The sequence below is a fragment of the Cucumis sativus genome, chromosome 2 (genome assembly GCF_000004075.3).
Source record: "Cucumis sativus cultivar 9930 chromosome 2, Cucumber_9930_V3, whole genome shotgun sequence".
Taxonomy (NCBI): domain Eukaryota; kingdom Viridiplantae; phylum Streptophyta; class Magnoliopsida; order Cucurbitales; family Cucurbitaceae; genus Cucumis; species Cucumis sativus.
This window is the reverse complement of record NC_026656.2, coordinates 9,339,479-9,361,882: the sequence shown is the minus strand read 5'-3', so window position 1 is coordinate 9,361,882 and position 22,404 is coordinate 9,339,479. Positions and strand designations below refer to the sequence as shown.

Here is a 22,404-nt window from a genome sequence, read left to right as displayed (position 1 = left end):
ATCAAAGGACAATCCCTTGCGAACAGGAGCTCATAATACACTTAGGATTAAGACTAAGTTACCTAGGTCATCTGAAGGAAATAGAAATCTAACTAGTTAATAGAGTTACATCTAGTGATTACTATTTCGTGGTTCAAGCATAGGATACCCTCACTCGCATGTCACCTACACGAATGTGTTGGATCATTGCATTTGTATCAAATACAAAGTGAGTCGTATCCTATAGTGTTACTAGAATAAGGTATCCAGCTTTATCCCTATACTATAGATCCTTTAAGTTGTATCTCGAACAGTGATTCCTATATGTCTCTACATACTGTTGAAGACTCATCAAACAACTTAGAATGTTAGTTTATTAGATTTAAGTTAGTAAGACAAAAACTAATAATATAGTCAACAATGCTTTACTGAAATTATAATAATAACACTTTATTAATAATAGTCAACAAATTAAATTTACTATCTACGAGTTTTAGGACATAAAATTCAACATTATTTATGTTAGTTGGGATGGATCTTTTAAGTTAAAGTTCTTGAGAAGTATAGGAGTGGTTTGAATTCTAAACCTTCAAGTTTACATCATTTTAAATAGTTTGTCGAAAGATTTTGGAAAATGCTTATCTTGATGCACTACAAGAAAAACTACCTACTACGACAGTTGTATACATCCCAAATTGAAAGAAGGAAAAAAAAATTGTCACAAAAGCTAAAAATCCACGTTTTTTGCAGTAAAGGACGGAATTTTTCGGATCACTTTTCGCCGCAGTTATTTGGTGTCATAAAAGATACAAAAAATAATTTATTTAATTTATTAAAATAAAATTCATTTTAAATCAAAAGTTTACTAAAATCAGTATTTTTCTTAATTATAAAAACATTAAATATTTATTTATTAAAATAAAACTTATAAAATCTCCAAAACCCTTTCTCTACCTCCTCATCCTCTTCTTCTTCTTCTTCTCTTCTTCTTCTTCTTTTCTTCTTTGTGGAAGATCCACGCGTCGTCCTTCATTCTCGATTTTTTCTCCATTCCACTAACCATCTCTCTCCCTCTCTTATGCACACCGGGAACGACGCAACTTTTTGTCAACGACACACCCGAAATCCCCCTCTCTCCTTCAACCGACGCCACCACCCAACACCCCTTGTACCGCTGAACTCACCGGTGAATCTCAGTCACCACGTGCGGTAGCTTGCTGGAGAGCAAGCCCATCTTGGTTTGTTTCCATTCTTCGTTCAGATTCAACTTCTAGAGCTTTCATTTTCACTTCCATTTTTTTTTTTCATTTCTCTTCAAATGCTTACATTTTACCCATAATATGAAGGTATTCAATCAAAGTTTCATTATTTCTATTGTTTGTATTTGTACAATTTATTAACTTCAAATGCTTTCATTTTACCCACAATGTGATATATTGATGGTTCTTTTTATGATAAACATCCCTCATAGTTTTACTTTTATAGGAGATATGTGTTTGTTTTGTCTACCAACCTATTCAATATTGTTGTTTACGATCATTTTTCTAATGTGAATTTACATTTGTTCTTTGTGGTTGGCTATGTGATGAAACATTTTGGTAGCTTACAATGTGCTTGATGAAATGTCTCAATGAAGCATTTGGTTGATTTTTAATTGATTTTTGTTCGTTCAAATTAGGAAATCAAGGCCAAGGAAGATTTCATGGCTATGGGCTGAAGTTTTGAGAAAAAGAGAATGAAAAATGAAATGTGAGATTTTAAACTTTGATGATGTGTACGGTCTTTTTGTTTGTCTATGCATTTTTCAAGTAAACTTGAGTACTTTTGATTTTTCTATTGATCTTTTGTTTATGGTTGCTATTGAGTTGTATCGTAATTGAATGATAGTTATAGCATAAACAAACTATATATATAAACTTGAACACAAGTACTTGTTATCTAACTCATTACTAAAATTGTTGTAATTTGGTTACTCTAAATTGTTGTAATTTTGTTACTCTTGATTTACTAATGATTGAAGATTAAAAAAGTTATGAACGTTTTCACTATGAGCAAAAAATAAACTCTTTATGTTGCTAATAAACTTATCTTGATTTATAGGAAGCTCTGATAAACCATCAATTTAAGCAATTGTTTTGGCCTTGTTATAGTTGTGATTTCTATTTCTTTTTATTGGTGTTGGAAGTTAGTATGCAATAATAGTCCTACTCCTCTTAGGCAGAGAGAAGTCTGATATTTGTGAGGTAAGACATTTTCTATTAAACCTAAAGGTATCATTGAATTCCATTTTCCATTGTTATTATTTTTGAAAAAGAAGTCTAACATTCACTCTCTTTTTCTTTTTGTCTCTATTATGATCTTGCAATCTTGGAAGTATTATGATTTCTTTTGTAACATAAAATTCCTTTATTTGATTTGGATTGAAATTATGTCTTGCTTTGATTGAAGGATAGAAGGAAGTGATTATTGATAATTATAGGTATGCTCTCTCTTTCTTACAATAAGGATAATAGCAACAAAAATTACTATATGTTCATATTGTGTATAATATTAAGTCATCATTTATTGTAACACCCCAAACCCTAAGGTACTTTATTTTGAATCAAATTGCATTAGTTTGAAGAATGAAATTATTTAATGGGAAGGAAAACAAGTTAAGGAGGAAAAGGGATTTGGGGATGTAATAATAATAATGATAAGACGATCGTGTACCAACTATAAAAGAATCTAGAATATCGTGTATCATAAATTAAAATTTTATATTTGGTACATGATCTTAAAAAAAATCGTTGAGATATTGGTACACGATCGTTTAGATTTGACTACACGATCGTATATCATGATTGTTTAGAATAAGAATTATGTGTGGCATATGATCAATTAATCGTGTGCTAACTGAGATGTATCAGAACTAGTAGGTTTTATCCATTTTCGAAATTATTCTATACAGTCTAAATATTTTGTCGATTTATTATAAATTTTAAAAAACCACTTTTAAATATTTTAAACTTTTTATTAAACTTGATGCGTGTATTAAAGCAAATTCAAAACGTGTGATATTTAGACGGATATATTCTTAATTGTGCTACATAAATTAAATAGAAAACATAAAACAAGTTTTCAAATAAAATTTAAAGATCACGAAAAGCGTATACTCTAGAAAAAACAAGACTTAAAACTAGACTATATAGTAAGTCTTCATAAATTTAATTGATAATGCTCTTGTTGGCATTGATGTCTTGAATGTGGGTTTCATTTAGAGGGTTTGGAGTGGTCACCGCAATGTCTTTCAACTCAAGTTGTCCTATGCTTTCAGATGGTGTCAATTGAAGGCACTTGTTCATCTCTTTGCTTTTGCCCCATAATACCATGTATAAACCACATACAATCAACATTGCTCCTACTACACTGTATTTTACTCGACAGCAACAAAAATGCAGATTAGATCAACATAATCTTCATTCGTCCACTTTAAAAAAAAATGCATGAAAATTAGGTTAAATTTGATAGTATGAGATTCCATTTCAAAACTAATTGACAATAAACTGAGTAGTTCATCTACCATATATGGAGTATGAGTCCCCTTGATTTTTTCAACGTGAGACTCTCAACTTCTCCAACATGCCCTTCAAGATGTCCACGTATATTACTTATATTTGACTTGTTTATCATCATTTTGAGTTTGTTTTGTGACGATTTTGTTTTAATTTTGAAATTTATACTTATTTTCCTTTGATTTCTTTCACCATAATTTTGACATTTTTTAAACAATGTATTAACTCTAAGGTATTAGAGTTTAGTAATATGATTTTAAAAGTTAGAATTAAGTTTTTATAGTTTGGTAAAACTTATAAAATATTTTTAAATTTTGCTAAAAATTCTAGTGAATAATCAGCAGAGACTATAAACTATTTATGAAAGTTCTTAACTCGTAGTGACTAAATTCTAATTATAAACCATAGAAATTTAATTTCAAACCTTTTTTCTAATGAGAACCAAATTGGTAATTTAACCAAAAAAAAATCATCTAATTTAAATAAATCATATAATTAGTAAAAAACATTCTTTCATCCAAATTTTATCAAATGAACGTGTAAGCCTTTTTGTTTTTCAACTAACAACCAAAATAACTCAACATTTAAAAATATTTTTCAAATATCAAATATAAAAAATGGAGTTGTAGAGAAGGTGCAAATTGAAGAAATTGTGTTTATGTGTATTTCTCCGAGGGAAGAGAGGCATATAAATGATGAATTGCAAAAACGACTTCTAGAGCCAATCAATCAAAGGATAAGGACTCCTTGAGCCCATCAATGAATGACAAGACAACAAAGAAGAATGAACTAAATACACTAACTATTTTTGTTTCTAAATAAAAAAACATATTTTGTCCATAGACTAATTTTAAAAAATAAAATGGTTATACTTGAAATTAGTTATTTTTAACTTTATATTAATTTTTTTTATTAGCTCTCTTAATAGACGATGAAGACATAAAAAGAACCCTTAAACTATGAATATTCTTAAATATTGATGGTTTTGATTTTAAAAAAAAAAATTACTACAATTTTTAATATTTCATATATTATATTAACCATTTAAAAGAAAATGATAGGAAGATTGGGATGTCATAATTTTGATAATAAAGACATAGAATAGAAAGGAATAATTATAACAATTACTGGGAGTCGATGGAAAGAGCACCATTAAGGTTTTAAAAAGGTTGGTGGATTTTTACCATCTCTTAGTAAGCTTAATTAGGTTGATATTGGTTTTAATTTATCATAAAATGAAAAAGAAAAGAGAAAAGAGAAAAGGAAATGATTTGAAAGGAAATAAATTATAAAGGGCTGACCTGCCAAGATGCAATTTTTCATCGAGAAAGAGAGATCCGGCAATAGCTACAATGAGAAGCATGAGAGGGCTGAAGACGGATACATACAAGGGGCCTCTCATACGTACGCACCAGGCCATTACCGTCACCATCGCTCCCGAACCCACAATCCCCTGCATCCAAATCCATTTTCTATATTATTATATCCTAATCTAAAACTAAATTGTATTTTATTTTAAGGGTCTTTTAGGGTTTAGGGTTTAGGTTACTCAACGATTTTAAAAACAATAAAAAAGTCCCTAGACTTACAATAAAAAACTATAAAAAATGTCACGTAATTAATTGTCATCCAACACCCGTAATATATATTTTAGATTTGGTTACTCAAATCTAATCTAAACGATATTTTTAAAGATTTTTTGGTACACGATCGTTTAGATTTTTTTGGTACACGATCGTTTAGATTTGGTACACGATCATTTATATTTGGAACACAATCGTTTAGATTTGGCTATCTTTTTGTACAATATCGTTTACATTTGACAATTTAACATCCAAACGATTTTTTTTACGATATTTTATATTTGACACATTATCTTAAAAAACTAAATAACAGTTTGAAAAAAAACTGCATAAGAAAGTAAAAGATGATGAAAAGAAAAAAAAATGGAGAAAAAAGAATATGAAAATGAAGGGCAAATGAAAATATTTAAAAAACTTGAAGAGAAAAAGACGATGGAAAGAAAAGATATCGAAAAAGAGGAAAAGTAAAAAAATCGCAAAAGAGAAGAGAAGAAAGACGATGATAAGAAATGACAAACATGAATTGTTTTTAGAAAATGGCAAATTTCGTGGACTTTTTCATTTTCTTACACAAATCGTAAATATTTTTTCAATTTGTTATATAACTACCTTATTTTAATCTTATGACTTTAGTTAACCATCCAAATTTATTTTATATTTTTAGATTCATTCACTTCAACAAATATATATCTAACATATAATTTAGAGTATGGAATTATTATGTTGTGATCTAATCTTCTTAAACTTAAAAATTATGTACATTTTCGAGTTTTTTATTCTTTCTAAAATTTAAATTTCAAAACTCAAAAGGTAGAATTATATATGAATTATGTAATATGTTATAAATTAGGTTAAAAATGTAAACTTGGTCTCTATAATTTGGATAAAGTTAAGAGTTGATAGGGATGATTTTAAATGTTGGAGTTTAGTCATTATGGTTTGTTATAAATTCATAGATAGCTTTTATGGTTTACTAAAGATCTCTAAAACTATGCACTTATATAGAGACTATTATTTTAACCTTAGTCAAATCATAAGAACTAAATTCTAATTATAAATTATGAGATCTAAATTCTAATGTCTATGAACCAAAATTTTAATTTATTATATAAATTATATTATATTATAAAATAATAATTGTATATGAAATTTTTAATAAATAAATTAATAGTAATTTATTATCAACTAATATTTAATATGTAATTACACCTGGTTTACAATTGTTTAAATTATAATTCAATATTATAATTCAATTTCTGAGTTTACAGAATATAAAATACAAGTTTGTTTTTGAGACATCTGCTTTTAGATTTGTTACCAATTATAACCCAAAATTTTAATATGTGTTTCATTTTTATCATGTTTAATAAAACCATATGTTGTAAATTTGTTTTAGTTTTCTAAAATTACATTTATAAAATAGTCGTTTCACCTTTAATTTTGTTGTTTTGCTACTTGTACAAATGCTTTTACAAAAATGGAAGTTTTGATTCTAAAATGGGTTTCTAAAATTTGACTCAAAATTAACTCTTTTTAGTTAGAAAAGATAAAAAAATATTATAAATAATTGAAAAAAAAACAGACTTAATTGTTAAAAAAAGAAATAATCATGAAAGGAAGGGTTAGTTAAATACCGCAAATGTGACGGTGATAAGTCTTATATTCCAACCTAATTTCCACTGCTTCCAATCCCTCTCCACACAAATTGAGATCGCCACACCTTGAATTGCACCCATTACACACATCAACGCCGTGCTTGAGTACTGGCACGGATATATCTTCATCATTTTTGCCTGCCCTCAAAATCAAACATTACATATCAATTCTATAAAGATTACATATCAATTCTCTAAAGATTACATATCAATTCTCACTAAACTTCTTTAAAATACTATCTTCTCTCTATACTTGAATTCACTTGTATCTAATTTCCATCACATTTATTAACAAAGTTTCGTTTTTCCTTCCAAAATATAAATTTTCATTTCCACGTTTTTCTAAATTACATTATCTATGGGTGATTACTTAAATTTAGCTAATCACGACATGTGATGGTGTTAAACACCATTTAAAAGAAGATAAAAGGGGCATTGTTTAGAAAATATTTAGGTTAAAATACCATTTTTATTTTATATCTTGAAGTCTGTTCAGACCTTAAATTGAAAATTTATTAGAACATTAACTAAAATTTGAACACATTCAAGCTATAGAACACACATATATATATTATTATTATTTTAATAATAAATTTAGAGAACAATCACAAATTGTCACGTCATTTACTAAATCAATGATGAAAAATACAATTAATTAAATTTGAAACAAATTAAAAGTTGGTATGTCTCCCAAATTAAAATTGAAGACATAAATTGTCTAATTTGGATGATACCACATGTTTTCATTATGACCGTTGGATCATTTTAATTATTTTGATCCAATTAATTATTGTTTGCTTGTGCTAATGTTTAATTGCAAAAATAAGCTTCATTTAGTATCAAGTATAAATATGATCTAAATCCACGTGGTTGAGCTCATGGGTCTGATCCATGGACCAACCATGCTCAAGTCCATAAAACTCACCAAAAAACTCTATAAATAGAGTTCTCATTTGCAAGAGTTGGAAATTATTTTGAGATATTTGCAAATTTAACAACTAAATTCAAAATAATTAAGTATATAACAACATTTTTTAAAAAAATCAAATATAGCAAAATTTGTCAAACTCGATCCATGATAGAAGTTTATCATCGATATATCATGTTGCAAATATTGGTCTATCACTGATAGACCATACGAGTCTATTAGTGATAATTTGCTATATTTACATTTTTTTTAAATGTTGTTATATCCGTAATTATTATTATTAAAATGGTCATCAATTACAATTACCCAATTTTTTATTCTAGAAGGTAAGTATGTAAATGGGTTGAGTTGAGTTGGGTTGGGAGACATTCTCAACCCAATCCATATTTTTGGGTTGGTTGGGTTCCCAACCCGAATTAAGTTTTCAACTCAACCCAACCCAACCCATAAAATATAGGCTGAGTTGGGTTCGGTTGTCGAGTCGTATTATTATTATTATTATCGTTTCTAAATGTTAAATGTTTGTAAATGGAAATCATTGGGCATAAATCAAATAGGTTTCGTATCAAGTTAGGCAAAAAAACAAAAAACTCTCAAAACTCATAAGATTGTTTAACTTTTTATTAAATAAATAATAAAAAATATTTAATATATATATATTATTAATTCAAGTTGGGTTGGGTTTACCTAAAATTTTCAACCCTCCAACCCGAGACCCAACCCAATCTGAAAAGAATCAAAATTTCAACCCAACCCAACCCACATTGTAAACTAACCTAACCCAACCCATATAATATAGGTTGGGTAGTCTGGGTTATCGGGTTACTCAGGTTATTCTTACACCTCTACCATAAGGTTAGAGAGAATTTTTTCAAGAGCTAGAGACTCTCTAACTCCTGAAGCCGACCATTTTCTCCAACTTCAAGAACATCACGTGCCCCGCTTCCTCCAAATCAAGCGTGACATTCAACCGAGAGAGAATCAGATGATCAAATTTTTTAGATCGAACCACGTCACATCAAATCAACAAAAATACAACATCAACTCAAGTTCAACTCCAAGAATCAAATTTCTTCGAAAATCTCATGCGAACAAAAATTTGCACACCCGGTAGGACCTCTCTACCTCTAATATCTCTCTTATCATTCAAATCTACAAACCAACCAATGGCATCGAAGAAAGCTGCATCCAAATCTTCTGTTGCAAGTAACGATTACATCGAACCTGTCACCTGTAGTCATTCTAAGGGGATCATTCAAGAGTAGGATCAAGGTTCTGTTATCGCGCAGATCATCCTTAAGAAATTGATGGAGTCTTCTAAAGCTAGGATTATTATCAAGGAAAATTCTATGTATGATAACTCTGATTCTGCCTCTAGCAAATCGAAGAGGGAAGCACACCCTGATGTGATGTTTATCATGATGGTTGATGTAACGTTCGAGGTTGCCATGATGAAGATGAAAAGGAAAATTAATCTCTTGATGAAGGCTATCGAGGAAAGTGACCACGAAATCGTAGCTTTGAGAGAGCATATGCAGACTTGTGAAATTGCTGACTCGAGTCAAACTCCTATTGTCAAAGTTAGTGACAAAGGAAAGAATGCGGTGCAAGAAAATCAATCTGCCATGATCTTCCTAAATAGGTGGAAGAATTAAGTTATTTTTCTATTCATTGTTTTGGTTATTTATTTTTTTAATTATCTCCAAAATTTTAGCAAGCACTAAGTTAGTGGGTTACTAAGTTTTGCTTCTTTTTTAGACTATAAATATTAGTCCATTAAATTGAATAAATGCAATAAGTTCCATTTAATTTTCTCTCCCTCTTGGCAATATATCTTACAAAGTATTTATCTTTGTTTTCTTCAAGAAGAGTGCGTGAGATTTTACAGATCCTTTGTTTTAAAACTCATCACTTATATGACCCAGGCCGTGGAAACTCGACGATCGAAGCTCACCAGTGGTATATTTTGGTGTCGAAGAAGGATGCAAAGCTCATCACTTATATGACCCAGGCCGTGGAAAACTACAAATTAGTAGAGATGTTGTTTTTCAAGAGAATCTTGAATGGGCTTGGAACAATGTCGTTAGTGACGGTAAGGAGATTACAGAGTTTCAGGTGATGGACCAATTTTATTCTAACGGGTTTGAAAACTTGGAGGGTGCAGAAACTGGGGTTGAAAATGCCTTACCACATGCAACTGAGATTCCTGTGATTGGAGAGACCAGTCCATCTCCTTCATCGACGAACACACCGGTCCATCTAAGATCTCTCAGCGACATCTACGCCAACACAGAGGAAGTTGTAGGTGGTGATGAACAAGAGAATGAAGTGATGATGGTAGTGTCCGAAGAACTGACTTGTTACCAAGAAGCTGTTACAGAGGCACGCTGGTACCAAGCAATGGAGAACGAATTAAAATCTATTGAGAAAAACAACACATGGAGTCTGACGGAGCTTCCACTAGGACACAAACCCATTGGTCTAAAATGGGTGTTCAAATTGAAGAAAGACCCTAATGGAGAAGTTCTCAAGCACAAAGCAAGATTGGTTGCTAAAGGCTATGTACAAAGACAAGGCATTTACTTTGAAGAAGTTTTTGCACCAGTTGCAAGACTTGACACTATTCGAGTCATTCTTGCACTCACTGCAAATCAAAGTTGGGAGGTACACCATCTAGATGGAAAGTCGGCATTTCTCAATGGAGAATTGGAAGAGGAAGTATATGTTACTCAATCGGAGGGTTTTGAGGTTCCAAATGAAAAACACAGAGTGTATAGATTGTCAAAGGCTCTCTACAGATTGAGGCAAGCTCCATGAGCTTGGAACTTTCGACTTGATAGGAGTCTCAAAGATCTTGGTTTTGAAAAATGCACTCAAGAGCAAGCAGTCTACACAAGAAGAGAAGGAGAAGAATGTGTTCTTGTTGGAGTGTATGTTGACGATCTCATTGTAACAGGAAGTAGCACTGAAAAGGTCAATAAGTTCAAGTAACAAATGATGGCAGAATTTGAAATGAGCAACTTAGGCCTTCTCTCTTACTACTTAGGAATTGAAGTTGAACAACATAAGGGTCGAATCCTGCTCAAACAACCAACTTATGCCAAAAGAATTTTGTCCCAGTTTGGAATGGCTGATTGCAATGCCACAAAGTACCCGATGGAACCCAAGGCACAACTTCACAAAGACATGGAAGGAGCACCAATTGATGCTACGGAGTACAGAAGCATCGTTGATTGTCTTAGATACTTACTGAACACAACACCAGATCTTTCATATGTTGTTGGGATGGCGAGTAGGTATATGAAAGGCCTACAACCATGCATTACAAGGTGGTCAAGCAAATACTTAGGTATTTGAGTGGGACAATTCATTTTGGGCTCACTTATACGAAAGGTCCCAGAGAATTCAATATCTTCGGTTACTCTGACAGTGATTTAGCCGGTGATCTCGATGGGAGGAAAAGCACAAGTGGAATGACATTCTACTTAAACGAAAGCTTGGTTTGATGGAATTCGCAAAAGCAAAAGACGGTGGCACTCTCATCTTGCGAAGCCAAGTTCATTGCAGCCACTACCGCAGCTTGCCAAACATTGTGGTTAAGATGCCTTATTAGCGAGATAGTTGGAATGGAGCCAAGACCGGTAACATTATTTGTGGACAACAAATCTGCGATAGCTCTCATGAAGAATCCCGTATTTCATGGTCGCAGCAAGCACATAGATACACATTTTCATTTCATTCGAGAGTGTGTCGAGAATGGACAAATTATCGTTGAATTTGTCAACACTGGAGAACAACGAGCCGATGTTCTGACTAAAGCATTGACAGGAGTAAAGTTAGCTGCTATGCGTCAGCTACTTGGTGTTCGTAATTTAGAATCATGTCAGGATTAGGGGGTAGTGTGGGCTATTAATCTGCCATGATCTTCCTAAATAGGTGGAAGAATTAAGTTGTTCTATTTATTTTTTTAATTATCTTCAAAAATTTAGCAAGCACTAAGTTAGTGGGTTACTAAATTTTGCTTCTTTTTTAGACTATAAATATTAGTCCATAAATTGAATAAAAGCAATAAGTTTCATTTAATTTTCTCTCTCTCTTGGCAATATATCTTACAAAGTATTTATCTTTGTTTTCTTCAAGAAGAGTGCGTGAAATTTTACAGATCCTTTGTTTTAAAACCAACAGTCAATAAAATCTCAGCTAATCTTATCGAATATAATGCTTTCTCAATGTCAAGTTTTATCACAAATCCTTTAGTTTTTTTATCGCCAAAAGTCAACTGCTTCATTTTGCCATGAGTATCGTGTCCGTGATTTGTTTTCCTTTTACAATTGCTAGCTGGTTTCAGAGATTGTACTAGGAAGAGTGCTTTTTAGACGTTCGACCAAGGCTTTTGCTATAATTTTGTACAAAGAAGTTGTGAGGCTAATTGCCCTGTAGTCTGTAGGCTTGAGCAGTTGTCCCTTTTTGCAATAAGAGAGATGTATGTATTGTTGACGTTTTTGTTTATGATCTTCCTAAAATGGAAGTCTTTGCAAACTGACATTATGTCTCTCTTGAGGATTAGCCAAAATTTCTTGTAGAACAACATGGAGAAATCGTTAGGGCCCAGGGCATTATTATTGTTGAAAGAGAAAACTGCCTTATTGATTTTGTCTTCCTCAAAGGTTACACATAATGAAGAATGGTGAAAGTTTTCAATGGGGTTCCAATCAAGGTTGTCAATTAGCAAGCTTGGTTTTTTGTTGCCATCATATATATCTTTGAAGTTATTGATGATTGTTTCTGTAATGGTGGCACTTGTGTTTTGTTATATATATCCCCTCTTTGTCAATTATTTTTATTATGAAATTTCTTCTCTGGTTGACAGTACGTGCTCTATGAAAGAGAGTCATATTTTCATCACCATCTTTAATCCAAAGTCCTTTTGCGCGTCGTGCCCAATATTAGGCTTCTTTAAGTTCAATCATAGTGAGGACAGCTTTTAATGCAGTTCTTCGTTAACTATCTGTGGTGCTAAGCATATTTTGTGCTTTCAGCTGATCTATGGCGTCAATTTCTTTTATCAACTCTTTTTTGCTTGATTCAGAGTTCTTCGGCTTGTTGTGTTGCCATGTGAAAGCAGCTTTAGTCTTTGTATGAAACCAAAGGCAAGATGACCATTAAGCTTAGTATTTTCCCACCAATCCTCAATGTTCTTTTTGAATTCACTATCATTTAAAGAGATATTGTTTAGGTGAAATGGTGTTGGACCTCAGCTGATTTATGATATTTCGTGGACTACGGGAAGTGGTCTGAAGTTGTCCTTGATAAAGTTCTAGAGTAATGTGGCTTAAAAGTTTGCTCTCATGCAGTTGTGTATAAGAAATGGTCAAGGCGAGATAAAATAGGTTGAAGCCTTAGACTTGACCAGGTGAATTTGTTATTTGTGAGAGGAGGATCCACTAGGTTATTTTTTTGTATGAAATTGTTTAGTTTTTTCGTACTGTACCTTGTTGCATTCGCTGCATTTGTTTCGTCTCTCTATTTATTACATTAAAATCACCTCCAATTAGGCAGGAGGGGTAGCAAATAGAGAATAGACCTTGAAGTTTCTCTGAAAGGTCATTTCTGTTTTTTCTCTTAGCAAGGCCATATAAGGCTGTTAACCACCCGATTACACTAACCTTTTCAAAAAGAAGTCTCACTTCTTTTTTTTCTCCAATCTTTTCTCGGAAACAAATAAATAAACAAAATTTCACACTTTTTAGTAAGGTGTGTTGAGTCTAATAAGAATTAAAGAGAATAATAGAAGCACCAAAATATTTTAGAATTTAATTATTTAAATAAAATTATAAACTAATAGTTTATGGGTATTTTTGAACCAAACTATATAGATAAAAGAGATTTGTTATAATTTAATGGAAAAATGATATTTTAATAAGAAATAGATACATATAAAATAAATTGGAAAGAATTTAGTAACCTGAAGGATGAGCCAGGAAGAGTAAGAGAGGCAACTAGCAAAAGCAAGCAAACTTCCAAGCAATAGATTGTGAGAATGAGAATTTTGAGGAAGATGAGACATGTGTCGTCCATGGAGAAGGTTAACGCGGGTTGTCCAAATGTTAATCTCAAAGCCTTTGTAGAGAGTAAGAATCATGGCTCCACCAATCCCTAATAATGTTCCCAAAACTTTCGCAACCCCTTCTTTCTTCTTTACATTTAACTTTTCCATCCTACACAATTAATTTACACTTACTGTAACTTCAGTATGTTAAGATTATCTAACTATTCTTCACTAAAATAATAATAATGTTATTGATAATTTAATCATATGTATTCACTACATCTCTTTTAAAATACAATTTTCATCCCTGTCTATTCATTAAAATTAAATTTGTATTAACCTAATTACTAGTTGACAATTTTAGATTAGATACAAAATACACTTATGATCCAAAAAAAAATGACATATGTAGACAAGTTTTGAATGAGTAATACTTTTTTTTTTATATGGTGAATTTTTTTTTTCTTTTTTCTTTTCTTTTTCTTTTTTTCGTTTTTTTTTTCTTTTTTCTCTCTCCACCTTCCTCCTTTCTTTCTCCCCTCCATCTCTCTAAAACGAGAAGCCTTCACAGCGGCAATATGTTGAAAAATCAATTTTATTATTATTTTTCTTTACTTTTATATATAATAGAGTACTGGTTTATCAAAAACAAACTAACCTACTTCAAAACATAAACAATGCATAATCTTTGATTTTGTGAACAAATTTCTAATTAAAACATGTTTATTTTTTAATTTTTAGTGACTGTTATTCATAGTTCTCACTATTTAAAAAAGTATATATATCTTAAGTTTAGACATGTAATTCTTAGATCAACCGTTGAAGCTTCATGCTTTGGCAGTAGCCATACCCTTCACTTGTATAAATCACAATCTTGAACAATATTCAAGAAATATACACAATTTGGCTGCCGAAAAAATGGCAAGGAATGTGAAATTTTGATTTGGGATTTTTGGAATCTAAGACACAATTAGGTTCAACATTTTCTAAATTAAAGATGAGTTTTGCTTCTATGACTGGTCAGCCTACCAGCTCCACTACACTACCACTTTTATTGCCTCCTTTTTCTTTTTTCACTCTCTTTTCTAACTTTTCCATCCTTTTTCTTTCTTTCTTTTCCACGTTGGCCTTATACTTAATTCACCGGTGGTTGGTGTTATTCCAATCTATATTAACTAAATATATTATATATATATAGATAGATATATAATAAAATAAAATAAAGAGAGAAAAAGAGGATGAATAATAAAAATAAATTTAGAATAACCACAACGTTTAAAACACCCAACTGTTATAATTAGAGCTCCAAATATGGAGTGAACTATAACACAACTCACTCCATCCACTTAAAAGTTGGAAGTCAAATATCATCCAATAGTTTCAATTGAAAAAGAAAGAAAAAGAAAAGGGTAAAAGGCTATAGCAAACATGGATGGAAGAGGGAGGGAAATACAAAAGGAAATATATATACACATATATGCTAGTAGAATTATTGTAAAGGTTAAAACTATTTAAAATATTTACAAAGTATATTAAAATTTCATATTCACATGTATCGATAGATTTTTATAAGTTGTTGATTTGAAATTTTTGTTATATATATGTATATATATATATTGTTCATTTTGCTATATTTGAAAATGTTTTTATATGTATAGACACGAAATTTTTTTTATAAATAGCAAAAAGAAATTAAACTTCTTTACAAAATATAACCAAAAACTTAAATAGTATATAAAAAGGGAGTTTTTCAAAAATAGAAAAAATTGACAAACTATTTACACTCCATAGAACAAAGCTGTCAAAAGACAAAATTGTTTTACACTTTATTTTTATATAAAGAGTAAATATTTTGTGTTCTACTTTTTATAATTTTCCTATGAAAAACTTGATAGATTTTGCTACATTTTATAAATATTTTCATTTTTTTTTGTTATATTTGAAAATGTTATATATATATGTATATAAAAGTGTTATGTAAGTAAAATATCAATAAAAATTGGAAGACAAGAACGATCAAATTCAGATTATAGTAAAACTTGAAAGATTCATAGGTTACAAAACTCAAATATTACAAAAACTACATAAGTATATTTTTTTTTTCACTTAAAATTATTGACTAAAATAAACAAAGGGGTCTTTTAAAAAATATAACAAAGTGGCAAAATATTTACATTATTGTATAAAAATATTTCGAAAACGGAAAAAGTCTACGGGCTCACGATGCAAAATACCAAAAATGCCCCAGTCAACACGCGATTAATCAGCCACACGCTTGTGTATAATTCTTCTTCTAAACGATCATGATACATGATCGTGTAGGCAATAATACATGATCGTGTAGGCAATGATACATGATCGTGTAGGCAATGATACATGATCGTGTAGGCAATGATACATGATCGTGTAGACAATGATACATGATCGTGTAGGCAATGATACATGATCATGATCATGATCATGTAGTATTAACACCGATCACATGAGCACATGCCATTCTTATTCTAAATGATCGTATACCAATTGGACAATTAGATATTGGTACACACGATCGCGTACTAAGTGCTAAACGATTGTGTATACAATCTAAACGATCGTGGTTCACGATCAAGTACCAAGATCTTTTATATTTGATACAAGATCTTGAACCAAAGATCGTTTAGATATTGGTATATGATCGCGTATTAAGAGCTAAATGATCATATATAAAATCTAAACGATCTTAATTCACGATCATGTACCAAAATCTTTTATATTTGGTATAAGATCTTGTATCAAGATCATTTAGATTTTGTATACGATCGTATACCAAGAGCTCATCAACAATTGTGTACCAAAAGCTAAACGATATATCGTGTACCAAGATCTTTTATATTTGGTACACGATCTTGAACCAATATCTTTTAGATATTGGTATACGATCGTTTAGATATGAAAGAGAAAATATATGAGATATGATGAAGTTCGTTTACCAACTAGAAATTTGAAGAAGTGAAAAAAGAAAGAAGTAAAAAATCGAAGAAGGAAATTCTAGAAAGAAAAATGAAGAAATCACGGACAAGAACAAGTGAAAAGTGAAGAAGAATAAGTAATAATACGAAGAAATTAATGATATGAAGACCAAATGAATAAATCGCAAAAAAAAAAAAAAGTGAAAAATTGTTCACAAATCGTTTGCAATATTCATGGACAAACTTGAAATAAATATATTGAGCTTTTTTATTTTGTTACACAGGCCATAAATATTTTGCAGTTTTGTTATATTTAGGAAAATTTATTCATGCTATTTAGTGTGAAAAGTAAATAAAAATTTGAACATACTATTGAAAATTAAAGGGGGTTTTAATGAAGAATAAAAAAAAATACAAATTTTGTCTTAAAATGTAAATACTTTGTGCATTTTGTCATTTTTACAATTCTCCAACATTAAATTACATGGCATATATGATGTGAATATAGTGCCTTTGAATAATTAACTTTCTAAATATTTAAATAAGAGTTTTAAGGGTTAAAAAATGATAACAAACACTTAAAATTGAAATCAATTCAAATAAATTTTTTAAAGTATGGTGTGAGTCTAGAACCTCTTGTTTTTAGATAGATACAAATGTCAGTTGAGCTAAACTTTTGTTAAACTATTGAAACTATTGAAACTACATTTGAAAATGTTAATAGTTAATATAAAATATATATTTTTTTTAATGTTAACGAAAAAAAATGTTTAAATATAGCAAAATGAACTAAAATTTTTACAAAATATAACAAAATTTTAGATTCTATTAACGATAGTTAGTGATAGATAAGACGACATCAATTGCAGGACTTAACCATATGAGGACTTCATGACAAGTCGAGTGAAGTGGTCATGTTTATAATCAATTTCAAGACTTGATCATATCAATGTCTATTAAGTTTTATCTATGGTCATTCAACTAAATCTAGATTGGATTTAAATATAGAATTTGATTCCACCAAAATGAGCACAGTTCAACTTAATATAAAAAGATAAAATTTAGGGATTGTTTGGCCCTCATACTATGAAGAAATTTTAGCCCACTCTATGTTTGGTTCAAGGGTTATTATAATTCTAAAATATAGGGTTAGGACTATTTTACTTCTTCTCATATTTCTTATTTGTCACTATGGTGACTCCTCCTTTCTCGTTTGACACTATTCTTCACTCTCTCATTTTTCCTCTATCACTATTTCTCACTATTGCTGGTTTTATATATTTTACAAAGTTTAAATATGTCACAACAAAAATCATATAATGAAATAATTTAGGACAAATCTACTTTTGAAAAGTAACTAAAAGTAAATTTGTAAAATTAATGTAGGAAAAATTAATTTGGAAAAAGATCTTAGTCCTTTTCTTTGCAAAAATTTAGGAAAATTGTGTTAAATGGTTAATGCTAAACATAATAATTGCATTAAATTTAGGAAAAATGGTAATTCACAATTTTATCAATTTATTTCAAGTTTTAAAAAATGAAAAAAAAAAATACAAACCAGACAATCAACAACTTTCGATAATATTTGCTACAGAAATAAATAAACCTAATCAAATAAATATTGGTAATTAAGTGTGTAGTGGGTAAAATGAAACTATACTTGTATTTCCATTGAATCAAAATTTATTTTTGTGAGGTTTTAATTTTAAATAAATCAAAGGAATAATTTTGTAAAAAATTATAATTCTACTTTTTCATTGAATTTTTTTTTATGAAAAGATTTAGCATAAAACAAAATTTGTATCATAAATTTGAAGAAATGCATATTTTTTTAAGAAGACAGCTTGTATATAAAAAAAGAATTATAGTATAATAAAAGAGAGAAAAGGAAGAGTAAATTTGTATCATAAAAATAATAAATTTGAATCATACTTGGGAAAAATAAAGAATTAATGATAGTATGAGAAATGCATTTAGAAAAGAATGATAGTGTGTAGTGGTTAAAATTATGCAACAAAAAAAACATATATATATATTTTAAAATTTTGGTCTTTTACAAAATTAACAAACTTATAACTTGCTTTAAAAACCATGATAAAAAAAAACATGAAAAAGACTAGTAATTAAATAATGAAAATGAAGAATTAGTAATTAAACTTTACCCTAAAATTATTTTTATGATAGATAATGATTTACAAAAATATAATAGAAGGAAACATACCAATTAATAAGATTTAATAAAATTAGTTAAAAAAATGTGTAGGATGATAAAAGAGAATAACGAAAAATCAAGTTTAAAGCTAAATTTATTAAATGAATATCATATATAATTAACAAGATTAACAAATTTAATGGAGGCGTATGGATGTATAGTATATAATAGTTTTTATCCAAACACAACTTATAGTAACATAAATTATAATAATTTTTATCTATAATAGTTTGCACTTTAAATACAGATTATTATAATATATAGACTATTATTATCTTCCTACTATTATAAATCAGTCTTTAACACCACAAACAGCTCCAAATAATTTATTTTATCAACTTTTATAAAATGTTATATTTAAAATATTACCCAACCAACATTTTGTTGAGTGGATGTTTACATCACTCTTGCAAAACTTTGAATATATACGTTTTTGCTTCTCTTTGGCCTCCTCTCCTCTTCTTCCTTGATTCGAAATCAAATTAAGGTTTTTCTCTTTTCTAAAAAAAAAGAAAAAAGAAAAAAAGAAAAAGAGAAAAAGAGAAAAGGCTAAAAAGAGAAAAGAAAGAAAAAGAGAAAAAAAAAGAAAAAAAGAAGAAGAAGAAAAGAAAAAGGTTCTGGTGGCTTGCCCCAAAGTAGAAAGACTTCTAGTAATCCAGTATAATTCGGACCAAATCAACTATGCTAAATTTCGTTTTATTAAAGTGATGATGACACATCATACATGCTAATACAATTAAAAAAAAAAAATCTTCTTCTTTTTGTAATTTATTCATTTTTAATATAAACATTAACTTTATACCTCAGAAAAACCGTATGATTTTCACTCTTAAACATTTCATTTCATCCAAATTACATACCAAAATTTAAGAAAGTGGCACAATTTAAACTTTGAATTTGAATAAATACTATATATATACACGTATTGTGAATAAATACTATATTATATACACATGTATTGTGAATAAATACTATATTATATACACATGTATTGTGAATAAATACTATATATATACACATATATTGGGCTAACTTAATGTGAAAACCAACAGTATAGTTGGATTTTTGTTGAATTTGGTAAGTTTTAAAATATTTTTTTCAATAATGCACCATCACATTCCTGATTTTGAGCAAACTTACTTTTGTTGAAATTAACAAGCTTTAAAATTTAAATCGAAATTGTCAAAAATAATTCTAATTGAAGTTGAGACAAACACATTGTCGTTTATATCTAAGTGTACGTATAATTCAATATGAATGAAATTTTTTTCTAACTTTTAAAAGCTATAAAATTTAACCCTACTGTGTATCGGTATTATTTTTAAATTTTGGTTATAATTATTTTTAATTAAAGTGTAATTTTATAATTTATCCATGTTTTCAATAAATTCATTTTAACAAAAGCTTAAAACTTATTAGCAAAATGATCAGGAAGTAGTACCAATTATCATATTACTTTTTAAGGAAAAAATCAATCATATATTCAAATTTTGGCTGCTCTAATTTGTAAATCTTTTGATTCTATATTAGAAAATATGGATATTTTTATTTACTATCTAGCGGTAGCCGTACCATTTAAGTTAGCATTTCTAAGTTCTGTTATGATTTATAAAATTGTAAACAATATTATTCTATCCATATATATGAGCACCAAAAATAATTGATAAAATTAAAGTTTGACACAAAAAGTATATTAGGTATGCAACTTTTGGAAAGTGTTTCCTCATGTCAAGTTAATTTACATTGATTAATAAGGTAATGCTAAATAAACTTGCAGCTCGTCTTAATTTCAAGAAAGTTAACTTTACTTTTTAAATTTGCAATTCCTATTATATACCATGAATATAATTTGAACTAGATTTGACAAAGTGTGTAATAATTAATTTTCAAATATTTTTTAAAATAGAAGTTCTTATAATTTATGAAATAATAGATAAATATATTATTAAAAACAACTTATAGTACATTAACTATATCATAAAATTAAAAAAAATATTTAATTTATTTATATATATATATATAAATATATATTTGCGAGTATCCCAACCAACTTGAATGCATCTCGACTAATCTCACCGAACAATCTGTTTGATCCTATAACATTTGGGTGTCAAGAAAACTCGTCGGAATTTAATTTCTAATTAAGTCATCATGAATTAAACTCATGACCTCTTAATTAGATAGCGTTGGAATTTGTTATTTTTGTTTTCAATCCATACCTGGAATTTGTTGGATTGAAAATTTGTTTTGTATTTTCAAAAAAGAAAATCCTTACTTGGAGTCATTTTTTCAACATCCAATGCTGGTGCATGATTCATATTGTTGTTGTTTATATTAAAGATATTTAACAACATACAAAATTACCATGGGTCTAAAATATATTCAACGTATATCAATATAATCTGTGTTTAGCAATTAAATTAAAAGAGAAAAAAAGTAGTATATATTGTTTTATGAATATTAGAAAAGTGAATGCAAAGAGGAATAGATAAGAAGTCACCTGAAGGAGAGAGCAAGAAGGAAAGTAATGGCTGGAGAGAGATTTTGCATGGCTGAAACAAATGTTGCTGACGTCATCGCCAGACTCTGGACGTATAAATTTTGACTTAATGTTCCTCTGTCCAAATAAAATTACAATTCATTTCATTTTCTACCCTTTCCTTTTCAATCAATTATCTTCATTTATTTATTCGAATAAATTTTTTTTAAAAAAAAAAAAAAACTACAATATTTTTGTACAAGAAATCTGTATTCCATATTTGACAACGTTTTAATTAACTCATAGAATTTGGAAAAGTAGTTATATTTGGTTTCGTATGTTTTTTATCCATGGATAATAAAAGGATGCATGACTTTTTCACATTTCTTAACTTAAGATTATATATTTGTTTAATTTTTTTTTTTTTTACTTTTTTAAGTCCCTCCTCCCTTTCGTTGTTGTCTAATTTGAAATGAAGTGATTATTATTAGATACCTTAATTTCAAAGTTTCATTTCAAATCTAAGAGAGGGGAATCCCATGCAACGACAATAATTGAAAAAAATGACCCGTTTTAGACCTTTTGTTATATATAATAATAACCAAAAAAAAAAAAAATTAATAAACCAGATTTTCTTACCCAAATAATCCACAAAAAAATCCATAGAAGAGAATGGACCATGTCATCTTGGGTCTTTTCTTTCTGTAATTAAAGATCAGATACACACATTATAAACATATAAACGATATATATGTATTAATCCCTTGCCATAAAAACAGAAGAAGAAGAAGAAAGAAGAAATTTAAAATGAATAAATAACCTTTCCAGAAAGAAGGCAAGAGGAAGCATGAAAAGAGATGCAAACAAGAAGCGAAAAGCAATAAGGATCATCAAATTCATTCCATCATTAATAGCTAATTTGTAGAGAACATTAACTCCAGCATAAACCGATTGAGTCAAAGCCATAAGAAACACAGGTTTAGCATCATGCAATCCATTGCATATTCTCCTCCC

At 29.2% G+C, this 22,404-nt stretch overlaps 1 protein-coding gene across 1 annotated transcript; it reads right to left on the bottom strand.

Moving 5' to 3' along the window:
• Positions 1 to 3,033: 3,033 nt before the first annotated feature.
• LOC101216689 (WAT1-related protein At1g68170) lies at positions 3,034 to 13,916 on the bottom strand. Its single transcript, XM_031880843.1, has 4 exons — positions 13,665 to 13,916; positions 6,751 to 6,909; positions 4,835 to 4,986; positions 3,034 to 3,387 (listed from the first exon to the last, which is right to left on the bottom strand). Exons 1-4 carry the CDS (start codon positions 13,914 to 13,916, stop codon positions 3,186 to 3,188), a joined length of 765 nt encoding a protein of 254 aa, XP_031736703.1. The 3' UTR covers positions 3,034 to 3,185.
• Between the last annotated feature and the right edge of the window lie 8,488 nt (positions 13,917 to 22,404).

Excerpts from the sequence above, each read along its gene's own strand:
- LOC101216689 (XM_031880843.1), bottom strand. The coding sequence starts at position 13,916 with ATGGAAAAGTTAAATGTAAAGAAGAAAGAAGGGGTTGCGAAAGTTTTG. Across the intron at positions 6,910-13,664 it reads CTTCCTGGCTCATCCTTCAG|GCAAAAATGATGAAGATATA; the intron begins GTTACTAAATTC and ends TTTTGAGGGCAG. Across the intron at positions 4,987-6,750 it reads TTATCACCGTCACATTTGCG|GGGATTGTGGGTTCGGGAGC; the intron begins GTATTTAACTAA and ends ATTTGGATGCAG.